The sequence below is a fragment of the Monopterus albus genome, unplaced genomic scaffold, assembly GCF_001952655.1.
Source record: "Monopterus albus unplaced genomic scaffold, M_albus_1.0 scaffold136.1, whole genome shotgun sequence".
In the NCBI taxonomy this organism is placed as follows: domain Eukaryota; kingdom Metazoa; phylum Chordata; class Actinopteri; order Synbranchiformes; family Synbranchidae; genus Monopterus; species Monopterus albus.
Genome location: NW_018128016.1, coordinates 1,008,022 through 1,023,466, shown reverse-complemented (window position 1 = coordinate 1,023,466; position 15,445 = coordinate 1,008,022). Strand labels below are relative to the sequence as shown.

Below are 15,445 nucleotides of genomic sequence, written 5' to 3'. Positions count from 1 at the left end.
TCATTGTAGTCGACTTTGTGATTTTTTGTGCATATTTGATGTAGCAATGATGTGAGGAGACGTATTTTTCTCCTGCTGTTTTTCCAGGTTTCTGCCAACACAGAGAACTCTTCCATGAGTGGCTACTTAAACAGGTCCAAAGGCAATAAGAAGCATTGGAAAAGGCTGTGGTTTGTCATTAAGAATAAAGTGCTGTACACCTACGCTGCTAGTGAGGTACTCCTGCTTTCTTTAATTTGCTATTTTATTTGAACTCTTTAGCTTTTTGCATTTTGGTTGATTATGTTTCTTTCTCTCCAGGATGTTGCAGCTTTGGAGAGTCAGCCATTGCTGGGTTTTTTCCTGAGAGAGGAGAAGAACGGGCCGGCGCAGAAGCTGCAGTTCAAGCTGTACCACAAAAACACGCTATTTTACATCTTTAAAGCTGACGACATCCCCACTGCACAGAGGTATGTGACTTAAAATGACAGACAATGCCTTACAGTTATAATCCTTCAGATTTCAGTCCTGGTTGATTTGGCAGCACCTGTGGTTGCCGTAGTAACTGCAAGTGTGGTTTAATAGCGAAGCTCCATCATATACTCCATCAGCACCTACTTTGTCTGAAATTCAACAAAAGAGCAACGGGCATGTTTGTTTACAGTGCAGAAATCTCTGCATGTGCCATCAAAACTGCCAGAAATTACTATTGTCTTATTTTGTAGATGATTACAGTCAGTGCAAAGCCACCCCATGGGAGATAAAAACAGTTAGAGACTGGTTGGTGGAAAGACTGGAGCATTTAGCAGCTAAAGAGCCAGATAATTCCATCAGGAGGTGGTGGAGACCAAAATCAGATTTAAAAGAGAATAAAGATTTACAAACTGTAAAGCTGAATTCCACTGACACACGGGAATCCTACCACTAAAAAAAGCTATTATATAGGAAGATAATTACTGAGTGGCTGTTGCTAAAAAATGACAACTGCAAATATTATCGCACCCAGTTTTTGATTTCATGATAATTTTAAGGATTGCCACTTTAGATCATGTTGATGAATTACTACTTTGTCCATTTTAATGTGCTTCTCTGGGAGCTGATTTTGTATTTTTGTCTTCAGATGGATTGAGGCCTTCCAAGAGGCAATGATTCTTGAACAGTAATCACCTTTGCAGCAGTGAAGTTGCATCACTGCCCCAGAGCCAGGTGATAGACAATTTACAAGCCCTGACTGATCTCAGGTCAGTGGTTTCCAGCTCAGGAAGGATTCCGGATGGACTGTCTACTTTAAACAGAAACCTACTGCAGAGCACCACGGACTGTTTGTGGACACCAATCTGCCTCCCCTTCGTAAACAATGAGTTCTGTTTCTCTGAACGCAATTTCTAGAACCAACAGCTACTGATGCTCAGTGCTGCTGGCTGAGGTCAGAGCTAAGAGTGAGTTGCAGCTGTGGGTCAAAGGTCAAGTCCAGAAGCATGTGTGTGGAAGTGAGACCAAACAGTTGTCAGGGTCATTTAAAGCCCTTGGAAAATCCTAGAAAGTCTGGAGTCTGGGGATGATTTTTTAAAATGCAAACAGATAAAGGAGTCATTGTGTAAAGCAAAATCTATCAAACTGTCTGTCCTCATTGATAATGGCTACAGAAAAATCATAAATATTCAAAGTGGTAGCATGTTTTATCTGAAACATGGATGCATAACATTGCTGATGTCTGTAGAGATTAGTGTTATAGCAAGTTGGGATTTTACTGTGAAAATCAGGCTTCTACAAAGATACAGGAAGTTGATAGTCTGCTTTTTAGGTTAATCTCTCTGGTTAAGAGATTTTACTGCTATATTTTTAGATTTAAAATACCATATAACATATAACTTGTGGGATAAAACCAAGAGGATCCTGGAGAAAACTGGATATACCATGAAAAATGTAGATATTGTTCACAATTAATGCATGTTTTGCCACATTATAAATAATTAATTGGTAAATCTGTGTATATGAACATAAAAGAGCAACTTTGACCTTTTTATATCAAAGCTGAAGGGCTAATATTTATAAAATAAGAAAATTTATAGTTTGAAAAGCACAGGCTGCCACTTATTTTGGGAGTCAGGGTTTATTTTTTCAGTTTTTATAGAGAACTGCCTAAAGAAAATTTACTTATTTTCAGTGAATACTGTGGACAGTATGCATTAACTATATTTCTAAGGTAAAGCTCAAAAAGAAAACATTTTGATTTTCATGCTTTTAGTTTTCGCAGACATTGCTCTTATATTACCTTTTTCTGCTAAGTTGCAATAATATAGGTGCTGTTCACTAAAAAAGAACAAATTTCAGCATCCATTTTGCATGATCATAACTTTCAGAGTTACTCTAGGTCTGTAGATTTAAAAGCAATATTTTTTCAGGTCTGTTAGTTATTTTACAGTTAAATAAACCCAAATGCTTATTTTTTAGTGAATGAAAGAAATGGTAAATACTGTCATTAAAGCTCTTTGGCTGTTGTTGTCACACAGTTTCATGCCTGCCTCATACAGAGGTATAAATCTGCAGCAGCCTGGTTGAAATGTGTGTCAACTTCGTAAACATTCAGTCTATCAGAGTTAGAATCTCCTATAAACAATGTTTCTAAACTGTCAGGCAACAGTTTTTAATAAAAGATATAAATTAATATCCTGTCCTTTTGTATTAATTTCCTTTCTTTTGATGAAAGTAATGTGCTGTGCAGATTCACAGACCAAGTACTTATTTGCAGAGTGCAGACAGATGAATGTGGGAGGTATATGCATCTGTGCGCACTGGTTCTGGGTGAAGCCTGGGTCTCTGGTTTGAGACATAAGGTAGCATGTTGAGTGACTCATAATGCCAAAGCTCTGAATTTCACTGTGCCTTTATACTCTATTTCTCCTCTGTCCTCCTCAGTTGTGTATTAGATCCACTCTCTTGGGCAGTAGAAAGATGTCTGCCCTTAAATTAAAAAGCAAGTTGAAGGCTGTGTCAGGAAGCATAGCATAGACTATGCTGAAGTTTCCTGCAGCAACTCAAAGAAATGCTTTTCAATTCAAGGGTTGCTGTTTTTAAGCTGGCACCAAATCCTGACTTACAACAAAGGAGCACCCGACCCTTGTTGTGTTTAAGTACTTACTCACGTACTTGCACCTACTCCCTACCTACATACGTATACGTAACAGCAATAGAAAATCCTAAGAATAGAAAAATCCCACCTCACACATACATAAACATGTATAAATATATTGCACAAGAAGTTAAAAAATACAAATGCAACTAAATAATCAGAGTAACAAGAAAGAATGCAAATATTTCCAGAACCTCCAGAATTTATCAGATTTATTATTAAAATCACAAGCCAGTGTCTCTACTGTAGGAGAAGTTCAGATATTTCTAATCATCTTAATAAATGAGTAGTAAAAAGAGAACGAGATTAGGTAGTAATTATTGCACATTTACCAAGATTATTAGAGATAATTAAATAATATAACAAATTATTGTTACATACACGCGAACTGGACTATCCTATCATTTCTATGAGCCCAACTGTTATCATGTTCCTATATGTGGAACTAAATATTTAAAGGGTGGTGGGTGCTACTCGAACCCGTTAAAAGAGCACAACGGTCCGTTTCCTTTATTCTTCCGTCTAAAGATGGCGGAGTATGCAACCCTAGTTCGAAGGGCTTTGGGGCAACTAGGAGGTCATGGTGGAGTCCGAGGTTTTTTCCTTCAGTTATTCAGGTCAGTTTAATAAAACACGGGGACGATGACTCTGTAATCTGTATAAGACAGATAACACTGGCGTGACCCAGACTTTCCCTTCAAAGCTAAGTTAGCATGTTGACAGATAATGGAGCCAGCAAACGTTAACTGGATTTAAACAATTTTAAGGAGAACTATCAATGCCTAGTTAGGTCAGTGCCTAGTTCGCCGATTTAATCTTAACTGAAGATCATAACTGAAAGCCCTTTCAAAACTCTAGGAGCCACAGATGTATTCAGCTTACAACAGTGTTTACTTGATCACAAAGCTCAAGTAGAGCTCTTCTTCTTCGGCAGAAGAAATGCCTACTTCACTGAGTGTGTGGCTTTGCTGATAAACAAGACAGAGTCTGGAAAGATTAATACTCTTGGTGTTAGTGCATATAAGATTGGGCGACGTGTGTTGGGGCAGTTAACATTACTGTTAATATTTCGTTGTCAGGGCGAATGATGTGAAGACAGGAACCCTGGTTGGTGTGGACAAATACGGAAACAAATACTATGAGGACAAGAAGCACTACTTCTTTGGTGAGGACATTCCCAGAATGTGCATGATTTAAAGACTTCAGGATGCTTGTTGCAAGTGGTGCTCAGATTTGGGCGCAGTTGTCTCATTTGAAATCTATCAGAAAGAAGCATTGACGTGGTTCTGTACCTGCTGCAGAGTGGCCCATCTTATTTGCTTAATAAACCCTTGGCTCTTTGTCCGTGTGTCCAGGACGTCATCGCTGGGTGATCTACACCACAGAGATGAATGGAAAGAAAACTTTGTGGGACGTGGATGGCAGCATGGTGCCACCTGAGTGGTAGGACCTGCAATTTTAATAAATAATACAAGTAAAACAATGGGGTTAAGAGAACACCCCTGAACATGTCAGTATTTCTCCATTATCTTACTTATTTATGATTAAATATGCAACAATCAAAGCTGCAAAAGACTGTAAATAACATTGGTCATAAACTATGCTAATCTGCTTTATCAGGTGTGTGTGTGGTTTGTACAGATTCAACTGAGCCTGGGCACATAAGCAAACATCCAGGCAGGAGTCATGAGATTTTGTTTTGCATACCTGCCTCTGATGTCCAGTGAGCTGAACAAATTTATGCAACAATCAAAGCTGCAAAAGACTGTAAATAACATTGGTCATAAACTATGCTAATCTGCTTTATCAGGTGTGTGTGTGGTTTGTACAGATTCAACTGAGCCTGGGCACATAAGCAAACATCCAGGCAGGAGTCATGAGATTTTGTTTTGCATAAAAAGTGAAGTTTTTTTTTTTTTTTTTCCTGGAAGTGGTTTTTGATGAAATAGAGGTTTTTTTTCTAGTGGACCCAGACTTAAGAACTTCATTAAAATACATTTACATGGTATTACTTAAAACCACCTACCTCCATCACGGTCCCTCTTCAGGCATCGCTGGCTGCACTGTATGGCAGATGAGCCCCCCACCACACACCCACTAGAGCCCAAGAAGTTCCTGTCTGAGATCCACCAGTTTAACGTCAGCAGCACCCCTCAGCAGTATGTGCCCTACCCCACCACCCGCAAGAAGATCCAGGAGTGGGTTCCACCCAAAGCTGGAGCTCGGTGAACTCTGTATTTTATTTTCCATGCTGTAAATTATGGTTTCCTGCCACTGTATCAAACAAGTCCTGAATAAAATCTGTATGCAGGTGTTTCTGATGGGTGTGGCAGTCTTCATATGAAGCTTATTTCACAATATCAGTGTTGAGAAATGATACATGATGGTTTTTAGCTTCAATATCTGACATGTACAACCTCACTTCTGATTAACTTCTGCAGGCCAAATGAATCTACTGGCGCGTCAGGACCCACTCAGTTTTCATCATCACTAACCCAGCAGAGCAGAAGACGCATATTGCAAATGTGTAAATGCGTTCTCATTGGATTGACACATTTTCCCACCCTTTTGCAAAACAGTTAACATGGATGTCATTCAAGCAGTCCAAACTCCATTGTTTTAGCTATGGTAACCAAAGAGAAACCATCTATTCCTAACTATTAGAAACTACCAAGATCAGTGTGAAATCACTAAAGCACCTGTTTGACACTGCTTCACACAAATCTTCAATTAGCAATTAGTCTGTAGGCCTGATAAAAAAGGGGCCAGGTTCTTGTTGTTTTTTGCCAGCATGGATGGAGGAGGTCTAAGGCAGATGAGAGTCGAGAGGAGCAGAAGGTGCTGCTAAGCGAGCAGACACAAAGAGGAGACAGAGGTTGCTACCATGACAGGTAGACAAAAGATGAAGATCAGGTACCACCGGACGCCGGACCTGGAGGGTGATTTGCATTGGTTATGCACCCCAAAAAGACTGGTACTCAGCTTTGCTTTTTTTATTTTTTATTTTTATTTTTTATTTTATTAATTCCAAGCATGTAATAAAACAGAGAGAAACAGAGAAAAAAAAATAAAAAAAAACAAAACATGTAACACAAAACAACCAAACCAATTACCATATACAACCAAAAAAATAGAAATTTCTCTTGATGATGCTTAGTCATTACATGCTTGCAAGGGAGTAGAAAGAAGTAATGCTTATCTAGTTCTACCCCTAGTGATCACATTAGATAGAGAAATATCTTCAGTGATATACTTCATGTGTTTCCTCATTCCCATTACATGCATTCTTTATAGTAGAATCCAAAGGCTACCATTCTCTGGTGGTCGAGGGACAATTTTTAGTGCTGAGCAGGAGGCGGCCATTGTAAACATGGTTGTGGCAAACAATGCCCATAAGGCTGCATGAAATCAGGGTAGCAGTGATCACAGATCAGGGCACATTTAGGAATATCAACAACGTGAGCCTGACCACCACTGACCGCATCCGAAGAGGAAACCATATGGCCATGAAGCAGCTCTTACAGGTGCCCATCTAGCTCAAAGCTGTTGCATTACAAATGGATAGCTTAAGACAGGACCCACCAAACATACCAGAATGCCTGACTGTATTTGCTGCCACTTCTTCCTGGATACACAAACTCCACCATTAATTACATGTATGTCACATGTTACTGCTTTTCTTTTGACCTTTTCACCATATATTCTGGTTTGCAGACGTCTGCCCTACCTACTGAGCCACATGTCGCCCCATACTCTACAGTAATGCCTTGTCATATCATGCAAGATTCAAGATTTGTATTTGCCATTTATGCATAAACAGACAGTCTAGGCATATAGGAATTCTTGTGCAGGGCTCTCTCGGAGTCAAGTAAAGAGTTAAAAGCCAGAAAAAGAACGCCTAGTTTAAAAATAAAGTTACAAAAGAACAAAATAGTAGAAAAGAATGTGAATACAAAAATAAAATAATAAGATGGTGAATTTCAAATATTGTACATAGTGGAATTGAATATATTTTATTTTACTTAGTAAAGTAATGAGGGGTTATTGCAATATCCTTTCTCAAACATCAAGACAGACCACTTGGATGGAAACAAATACAACTGACAAATACTTTTACAAATATAATAAGCTATAAAGCTGTGGTCAATTAAAATATTCCAACTTTGATTGAAACATGAGGCTGCACTAACATGAGTACCCATCACATTAATAAAGAAACATTTGCTCATCTCTTCCACATCAAAAGAGCAGACATTTTATTTTTATTTGGGTACTGTGGTGTGCGTGGTAGGAAAAGGTTTTCACAACTCATACAATAAACCTGAAGCTGTTTCCTTCCCCCTGCTTCATGTGTGGTAGTTACTCCTTTGTCTTATTTACAGGCTGTAAAAATATACAAGGTGTTATTTAAAGAGGATTCCAGCTGTGTGGCTAATGTGGTGTATAACTTTTGGGAAGCTCGGCTACTTGATAATTCTGATCAATTTTACAATAGCTGGCTTCCTTAACAGTTTATTCCAGCTGTTCTTATTTCAAAGGAACTGAGTGATCAGCTTTGAACAGTCAGGCATTCAGAAACAGAAAATGCATTTACTGTATTTTGGTTTACATTTTTTTCTGTAATATTTAGTTATTATATGCTGTATTTCAGTTTTCAGCCACAGTAAAAAAAAAAAAAGATCATGTATTCAATAAAAATTGTATCAAAGTATTTCTTATTCTGGATCCAATTCTTTGCAAAAAGGCTAATTTGACACAGCCTATATAGAAAGACAAATGACACTGTCTATAGGCTACAATGACAAGCAATGGTGCACTGATTCACACTGAGTTGTGTATTTTGTTGTCTATTGTGTAATGACTGACTGAAAGAGCTCATATACTTGTTTGCAAGTTGTGTTGTTTGAAGGCAAAATTTGCTTTTGTTGCATATTTTAAATATTTTGGCATGGTTAGAGCCTTTTGCAAATAAAATGTGTCATTCTGCCATCAGTGATACTGTTTAGGCAGGTGTGTTAACTGTTTTGAAAATGTGGAGTTTCAATTGACGGCTGCTTCAAAGCAATCAAGAAACTGTAATACTGAGAAGTCATTTTTTAAAGAATTGCTGAATGACTAAGTGGAGAAAACAGTCTCTCTGTGTACCTGTTAAGTATGTGTGCCAACATAGGCTATATGCAGGAGCAGCATACTGTATGACTGATGTGAAAAACAAACATAACAGAGCAGAAAAGATGCAATATCCTTTCTCCAACATCAAAACAGACCACTTGGATTGAAACAAATACAATTGACAAATAATTTAACAAATATAATAAGTTATAAAGCTGTGGTCAAGTAATATATTCCAACTTTGATTGAAACATGAGGCTGCACTAACATGAGTAGCCATCACATTAATAAAGAAACATCTGCTCATCGCTTCCACATCAAAAGAGAAGATATTTTATTTGTTTAATTAAACCATCACTTCCAGTGGGTACTGTGGTCTTGGTCTTATACTTGTATAGTGCCTTTCTATGCTTTTACAGCACACTCAAAGCGCTTTCACATTATTCGGCCATTCACCCATTCGCATTCCCAAGCACTCACACACTGGTGACATCACTGGGAGCAACAAGGGGTTCACAGTGCCTTGTTCAAGGACACATCAACATGTGAACTGGAAAAGCCAGGAATCGAGCCACCAACCCTTCAATTAAGAGAGAACCTCCTGAGCCACAGCCGCCCCCAAGTCATTTTTTAAATGACTTGGGGTGTGCGTGGTAGGAAATGGTTTTCACAACTCGTACAGTAAACCTGAGGCTTTTTCCTTCCCCCTGCTTTATGTGTGGTAGTTACTCCTTTGTTTTATTTCTGGCTCTCCTACAGGCTGTAGTAGTGAATCGGTGAGACTGTGTTGTCTTCACTATTGCTCAGTCATGTTTCACTCACTTTTCGTGAGGGCGTTGTTGATTCTGAAGCTGCGTAGGACTTCATCAACATTTCGTGCGTGGAGGAAAACGTTGCTTCTCACCACTACCTGGAAGGACTCTGTATGAGGAGAATAAAAGCAGAAATATCTCAGCAACAGAAAGTAACTTTAGGATTGGGCTGTTTTTTTATTCTTTTGGTACAAAGTAACATCCAAACTCCTCATCATGGTAATATGGAACACTCTCAGAAACCACTAATGCCTCCTTACTGTGGATACTAACTTGATATGCCTTTAGATACAGAGAGTTTGTTGTCAGGAAGACTTTGAATAGTCGACATGTGGAATAATGTCGATGTTCCTCTGGAACCATTACCACACACACCTTGCTGACACTTCTTTAAACTAAGGAAAACTGTCTTCTATGTATTATGACTGAGTAATCCTTGACAAACAAGGACATGATGTGTGATATAGTGACACTACATTTTGAACCTGTAAAGATACTGTGTGGTATGCATTAAATTGACAGCTTGTTTGTGCTTCCTATAAAGCTGAAGATGTCACTTTTGAGCATCCCGAGAAAATGGAAGGGAGGACAGTCTGCCTTGTCTTACCTCCAGCACAGACACTAGAGGGCTCTGCTGCCAGGATCTCGGTACAGGACTTCTTTAGGATCTGAGGAGATGAGAAGATCATCACAGAGTTCATAAACGCAACGAGATGGTGCAGCTTGACACACAAGGAGACGTCTGCACAGTCTCTGTTTACAGCTTCATTACATCTTAAGGATACTATTTTAGTCAGTAATTTGGGCCACTGTCTGTTTCTTTGGACTATGGCACTCAAATTTTAAATTGAATGACTGATTTCAGCCCTAGATTTAATATGTCTATTAACATTTTTGCCACCGGGGTCTTCGAACTTCAGGTTTACATTTATTCTCATTTGTGTTCTGCCAAGGTGTCTTTAATCACTTTGCTCCAAGAACATAGCCAGTTACAACCCTGAAGCCAAACAAGCCTAATTCCTGACCCATTCACATGGCTACGAAACAGCAGCTGTCAGTTTGCTGTTAATCTGCTCCAGATGACAGTCAGATGCCAGACAGTCACACCTCTGCTAGACAAACCTCAGGTCCCAGTGACAACAGTCCCTTCATAATAAACTGTTCTTAATTTTTCAGGCAAGTGGATAAAACAAATTTAAGTCAACACCACTTAAGAAATACTGGACAGCATGCACTCTGATCATGTTTGGCCACACTGATTAAAGCAAGAAAGTCACAAGCACGGCGGGTTTTCCTGGAATTCTGTACCTGGCTAACTTAATGTGCTTTAAATCCATTTTGCAATTTCCTGTGTATCTGAACATATTTATAGGCAGAACTGAAATACTTACTGAATCAATGACGCCCTGCAAGGTCTCAAATCCATCTGTCACTGGAAAGACTTACCATCAGTGATCTCTGTCAGCTAGAGAAAAACAAAACAAGTTATTACAAATACAGTTTACAACTGCACACTTATTGATACAAGTTTTTAATCGATCATTGTGTAGTCGCCCAGGTTGAGCCTTCCCTCCAATCACCCAACAAGACACAGAATTAGACACTGAATGACCTTATTAAATTAGCACAGTTCATATGAACACAGTTACTTAACTTCCTCTTTTCTTCTGACACACTATTTCACAACACACAAAGAAGGAAAATAACCTCAACACACACTGAAATGATTAGGCAAACACAGGGATAATGTTGCATAAAGTAAGACACATTTGAAATACATCTGATGTCCTTGTTGTACCACTTAACTCATAGGTAATTATCCAGACTGATGACACTATAGATAGATCACAATGAGGCAAAGTACTGTATCTGGAATCTGTCTTTAGATGTCCATGCAGATTCTCAGTCATCCAGGTCATAGTAAACTGAAAAAACATAGAAAAAAAAAATCAACTGGCCTTGGTTTTAGGTCGAAGACGTTTCACCTCTCATCCAAGAGGCTTCATCAGTTCTGCCCGACTGGCGTTGAGCTGGAGATATTTATCCCCATCGGTGGTGTTTCAGTTCTCTGATGGCCAACAATGTCCTCTAACGACTGATTCGTTATAGCTACTGAGTCAGCAGTCCACCTCCACCTGAAGGACAAAGGACATTCTTTTGAGGACAGTGAAGTCCAGATCCTCTCCAGAGAACATTGCTGGTTTGAGAGAGGAGTCCAGGAAGCTATTTTTGTAAAAATAAAACACCCCTCACTAAATAGGGGTGGTGGACTAAGACACAGCTTGTCATCCATCTACAATCCTGTTTTGAGATCTCTGTCCAAACATGCCCACCAGGACAATAGGCATTGGTCCACAGGTGAGGGTTCAAAGACAGGTAACAATGCTCACCGATGGAGCAGCTCAACACCTGGGTTCAATTACACCTCTACATTGCACAATATCATCCAAAACTTGGTCAAAATTGGCCTGTGTTTATCTGGCCTCTAAAAAGTTTTTAAAAGATGTTGGGCAACACCATGTCCCCGGTGAAAAATGTTATTCCAACACCATGCGACAACATTTCAAGCCACTGAAAGCATCAGCCCCATATTATCCCTGCTGTCAACACGTGTATGAAGGCACTCAAAGTTGATCAAATCCTCAGGCTTTTTCACACATTCACCTGTAGTGCCTGGGTAGTCTGAGGAGCAAGTAAGTCACTAGATTCCTGTGCAGATGTGAGGAGGACTATTGGGCTCAGACGTATAAATCTGACAGCTGCTTTGATCAAATATCTTCCGATTAACACATCAAACAGATAACATATGGGGTGGCAAGGTTTGATCTGGTCCATCACATCTGCAGTCACGTTTCACCTGGTTATAATTTGTGTGACCCATTTCTTTAACTCACTAACCTCTGTCTCAGCATAGTAGAAACTATCTTCGTGGAGCTCTCCATCTGTCAGAGCTATGATGACACTGGCACTGCGATAGCCTACAGACAGAAGGAATTGTCACTCATGCTGTCACAGCAGATTAACAGCAGCTGTCAGTTTGCTGTTAATCTGCTCCAGATGTAACTATAAAATACAAGTAAAAAGAGTTTATGTACAAACAGGACAGTGAGTTACATACACTCCTTAATGCACTGACATGAATTGGATTGGCGACGAAAGGACAACATCATGTACCTGTCAAAATGGCTGGGGTTTCTGTGCAACCAGCATATCGAGCTAACCCCAGGTGCAGTGCTAAGGCTAGCGAGCTAAGCTAGATTGCAACCTGTGAAAGTTTGCACACGACCTAATACAATTTCCACTAGTAATGTTAGTACATTAATGCTATTTAGCTAACATTATCAGCAATAGCGACAGCTGGGCAATTTACCTATTCAACATCATATGTGGCACCACACGAATTTTAATGATGCCGCTAGTTTACATTATTTTCAGTTCACGTTAAGGGTAAGAATGATCAGATTATATTAGGACAGCGTAACACTGATATCTTACTAACGTTACCTACAAATTTACGGTCTTCTTACCTTTACCTATTAACTATATCCTTGAGCAGAGGTTGAAGATCAGGTCAAGTGAAAAACATAAAACATCAAAGGACAGTGACGTCACGTTGACGTCAGCATTCGGTGAATGAAAAGCTACAAAAGGTTAAAGTCTCTCACTGTTTCAGAGTAGTTTTGAACACGCGTTATAGAGAAGTGTTATCGAAAGTTGTAATGGCTCAGCACGTCCATTTTCAGGATATTGGAGACGACGACATACCTCCGGCTCCAGATAGGGAGGATCTGCGTATTTTGAGAGCAGAAATTGATACTATGAGAGCAAGAAATGATACTATGAGAGCAAGAGTGCATGCTATGAACGCAGGACTGGATATTGCGATAGCAGGATTGAGAGGGGTCTTGGACGACATACCTCCGGCTCGGGATGTTGGAGAGATTGGGGACGAGATGCCTCATCAAATGCAAATAAATTTGGGTGAGGTTCGGGAGCATCTGCGTATTACGAGAGCAAGAATGGATGCTATGGAGGCAGGAATGGATATTGGGATAGCAGGATTGAGAGCGGTCTTGGACGACATATCTCCGGCTCGCGATGTTGGAGAGATGGGGGACGGGATGCCTCATCAAATGCAAATAAATTTGGGTGAGGCTCGGGAGCATCTGCGTATTATGAGAGCAAGAATGGATGTTGCGAGAGCAGGATTGAGAGGGGCCCCCGACGACATACCTCCGGCTCCGGCCGCCGCTGACATAGCTCCGATGCACTTATTTTGTGCACAAGGTAAGAACATTTCTATGCGCATGTTAGTGAATAAGGTCCACTGCCTGTCTGCCGTTTGGTGTTTACAGTCTTATGCAAAAGTTTAGGCACCCCTTGATACATAACAGATTTTGGTGATTTTTTATTTGAACAGATGTTAACACAGTTTCTCTTGGAAATGGAAAAAATGCACAATATTTTCTGCAAACAGTGATGCATAGTTACTTCTTATGCCATAAATTGAACAAAAATAAAAAATAAAAACATTATTATGGCATGGTGCAAAAGTTTGGGCACCCTACACAATCAGTACTTAGTAACACCTCCTCTGGCAGATATCACAGCTTGCAAACGCTTTTCATAGCCAGCTAAAAGTCTTTCAATTCTTGTACTTGGGATCTTCTCCCATTCTTCCTTGCAAAAGGCTTCTAGTTCTGTAATATTCTTTGGTCGTCTTGCATGCACAGCTCTTTTAAGATCTACCCACAAATTTTCAATGATGTTTAAATCAGGGGACTGTGATGGCCATTCCAAAACCTTCAGCCTGCGTCTCTTGAGGTATTCCATAGTGGATTTCGAGGTATGTTTAGGATCATTGTCCTGTTGTAGAAGCCATCCTCTTTTCAGCTTCAGCTTTTTTACAGATGGTGTGATGTTTGCTTCCAGAATTTGCTGGTATTTAGTGGAATCCATTCTTCCCTCCACCCGTGCAATGTTTCCTGTGCCACTGGCTGGAACACAACCCCAGAGCATGATAGATCCACCCCCATGCTTAATAGTTGGCAAGGTGTTCTTTTCATGAAATGCTGCTCCTTTTTTTCTCCAAACATGCCTTTGCTGATTGTGTCCAAAGAGTTCTATTTTAACTTCATCAGTCCACAGCACTTGTTTCCAAAACGCATCGGGCTTCTGTAGATGTCCTGTTGCATACTTCAGATGTTGGATTTTATGATGGGGACGCAGATAAGGTTTTCTTCTGCTGACTCTTCCATGAAGGCCTTGTCTGTGCAAGCATCGCTGCACAGTGGAACGGTGCACCACCACTCCTGAGTCTGCTAAATCTTCCTGCAGGTTTTTTGCAGTCAAATGGGGGTTTTGATTTGTCTTTGACCAGCATACGAGCAGTTCTGTCCGAGAGTTTTCTTGGTCTTCCAGATCTCATCTTGACCTCCCCAGTTCCCCTGATCTGCCATCTCTTAATTACATTTCTTACTGTGGAAACTGCAAGCTGACAACGCTTTGCTATCTTCTTGTAGCCTTCTCCTGCATTGTGGGCATCAATAACTTTCATTTTCAGGGTCTTACACAGCTGCTTAGAGGAACCCATGGTTGCTGGGTGTCCGCAAGTGTGTGCACAAGGTTTGAAGAGTCAAGGTATTTGTACAGCTTTGAAATTGGCATTTACCAATGACAGCTGTTGCTGTGCATCAGATCTAATGAGCTGATTAAGGTCTGAAACCTTGTGAGAGACTTTGAGACTCTGGAACTCTTAGGGTGCCCAAACTTTTGCACCATGCCATAATAATGTTTTTATTTTTTATTTTTGTTCAATTTATGGCATAAGAAGTAACTATGCATCACTGTTTGCTGAAAATATTGTGCATTTTTTCCATTTCCAAGAGAAACTGTGTTAACATCTGTTCAAATAAAAAATCACCAAAATCTGTTATTTATCAAGGGGTGCCTAAACTTTTGCATAAGACTGTATGTGATAAAAGAAGAAAAGCTGTTTTATATTTGACAGGCTGGGCAGCACAGTGGATAGCACTGTCGCCTCACAGCAGGAAGGTTCCGGGTTTGAGCCTGGGCTGACCCGGTGCCTTTCTGTGTGGAGTTTGCATGTTCTCCCTGTCCCTGCGTGGGTTCCCTCCGGGTACTCCGGCTTCCTCCCACAGTCCAAAGACATGCATCTTGGGTTGATTGGCGACTCAAAATTTTAGAAAACAAAGGAGAGGCTGAACAGCTGGCCGTGTGGTGTGGTCACATCATCCTGGAGCTGAACACGTTAAACAGTGGATTTTAGGTTGAAAGATATGGCCCAGTTCTTTTAACCAGGAACTCAGAGAGACGAGGCGGACCACTTGGATATAAAAAATAACCGTGCTGGTTTATTCAAAGGATCACAGGTAAAATTAACATTACA

General features: G+C 40.1%; 3 protein-coding genes and 1 long non-coding RNA gene across 5 annotated transcripts in view; 3 read left to right on the top strand and 1 right to left on the bottom strand.

Moving 5' to 3' along the window:
* The window catches only part of LOC109967838 (FYVE, RhoGEF and PH domain-containing protein 6), a 21,739-nt gene extending 19,098 nt beyond the window's left edge, over positions 1-2,641 (top strand). The window contains exons 19-21 of the mRNA XM_020613690.1: positions 83-216; positions 301-449; positions 1,100-2,641. Coding sequence (XP_020469346.1) covers positions 83-216; positions 301-449; positions 1,100-1,142 — 326 coding nt within the window. The 3' untranslated portion in view covers positions 1,143-2,641. The remainder of the gene's footprint in view (positions 1-82; positions 217-300; positions 450-1,099) is intronic.
* Positions 2,642-3,589: 948 nt separating this feature from the next.
* ndufa12 (NADH:ubiquinone oxidoreductase subunit A12) lies at positions 3,590-5,433 on the top strand. The gene is made up of 4 exons (XM_020613666.1): positions 3,590-3,729; positions 4,192-4,277; positions 4,468-4,555; positions 5,161-5,433. The coding sequence occupies exons 1-4, from the start codon at positions 3,641-3,643 to the stop codon at positions 5,339-5,341; spliced, it is 444 nt and encodes a 147-aa protein (XP_020469322.1). The 5' UTR covers positions 3,590-3,640; the 3' UTR covers positions 5,342-5,433.
* Positions 5,434-7,155: 1,722 nt separating this feature from the next.
* LOC109967829 (uncharacterized) lies at positions 7,156-10,477 on the bottom strand. Of its 2 annotated transcripts, XR_002275998.1 has the most exons (4): positions 10,428-10,477; positions 9,644-9,704; positions 9,047-9,145; positions 7,156-7,495 (listed from the first exon to the last, which is right to left on the bottom strand). It is a non-coding gene; the product is annotated as an uncharacterized LOC109967829 (long non-coding RNA). The 2 variants fall into 2 exon arrangements; XR_002275997.1 differs by lacking the exon at positions 7,156-7,495 and having other exon boundaries at positions 8,827-9,145.
* Positions 10,478-12,755: 2,278 nt separating this feature from the next.
* pah (phenylalanine hydroxylase) overlaps positions 12,756-15,445 on the top strand; it is an 18,975-nt gene continuing 16,285 nt past the window's right edge. Inside the window, exons 1-2 of the mRNA XM_020613689.1 lie at positions 12,756-13,323; positions 15,243-15,306. Of these exons, the coding sequence (XP_020469345.1) occupies positions 12,756-13,323; positions 15,243-15,306 (632 nt within the window). The remainder of the gene's footprint in view (positions 13,324-15,242; positions 15,307-15,445) is intronic.

Bases quoted from the DNA above. Each gene is read 5' to 3' on its own strand.
- ndufa12 (XM_020613666.1), top strand. From the start codon at position 3,641: ATGGCGGAGTATGCAACCCTAGTTCGAAGGGCTTTGGGGCAACTAGGA. The intron at 3,730-4,191 runs GTCAGTTTAATA...TTTCGTTGTCAG, and splicing joins TTTTTCCTTCAGTTATTCAG to GGCGAATGATGTGAAGACAG. The intron at 4,278-4,467 runs GTGAGGACATTC...CCGTGTGTCCAG, and splicing joins CAAGAAGCACTACTTCTTTG to GACGTCATCGCTGGGTGATC.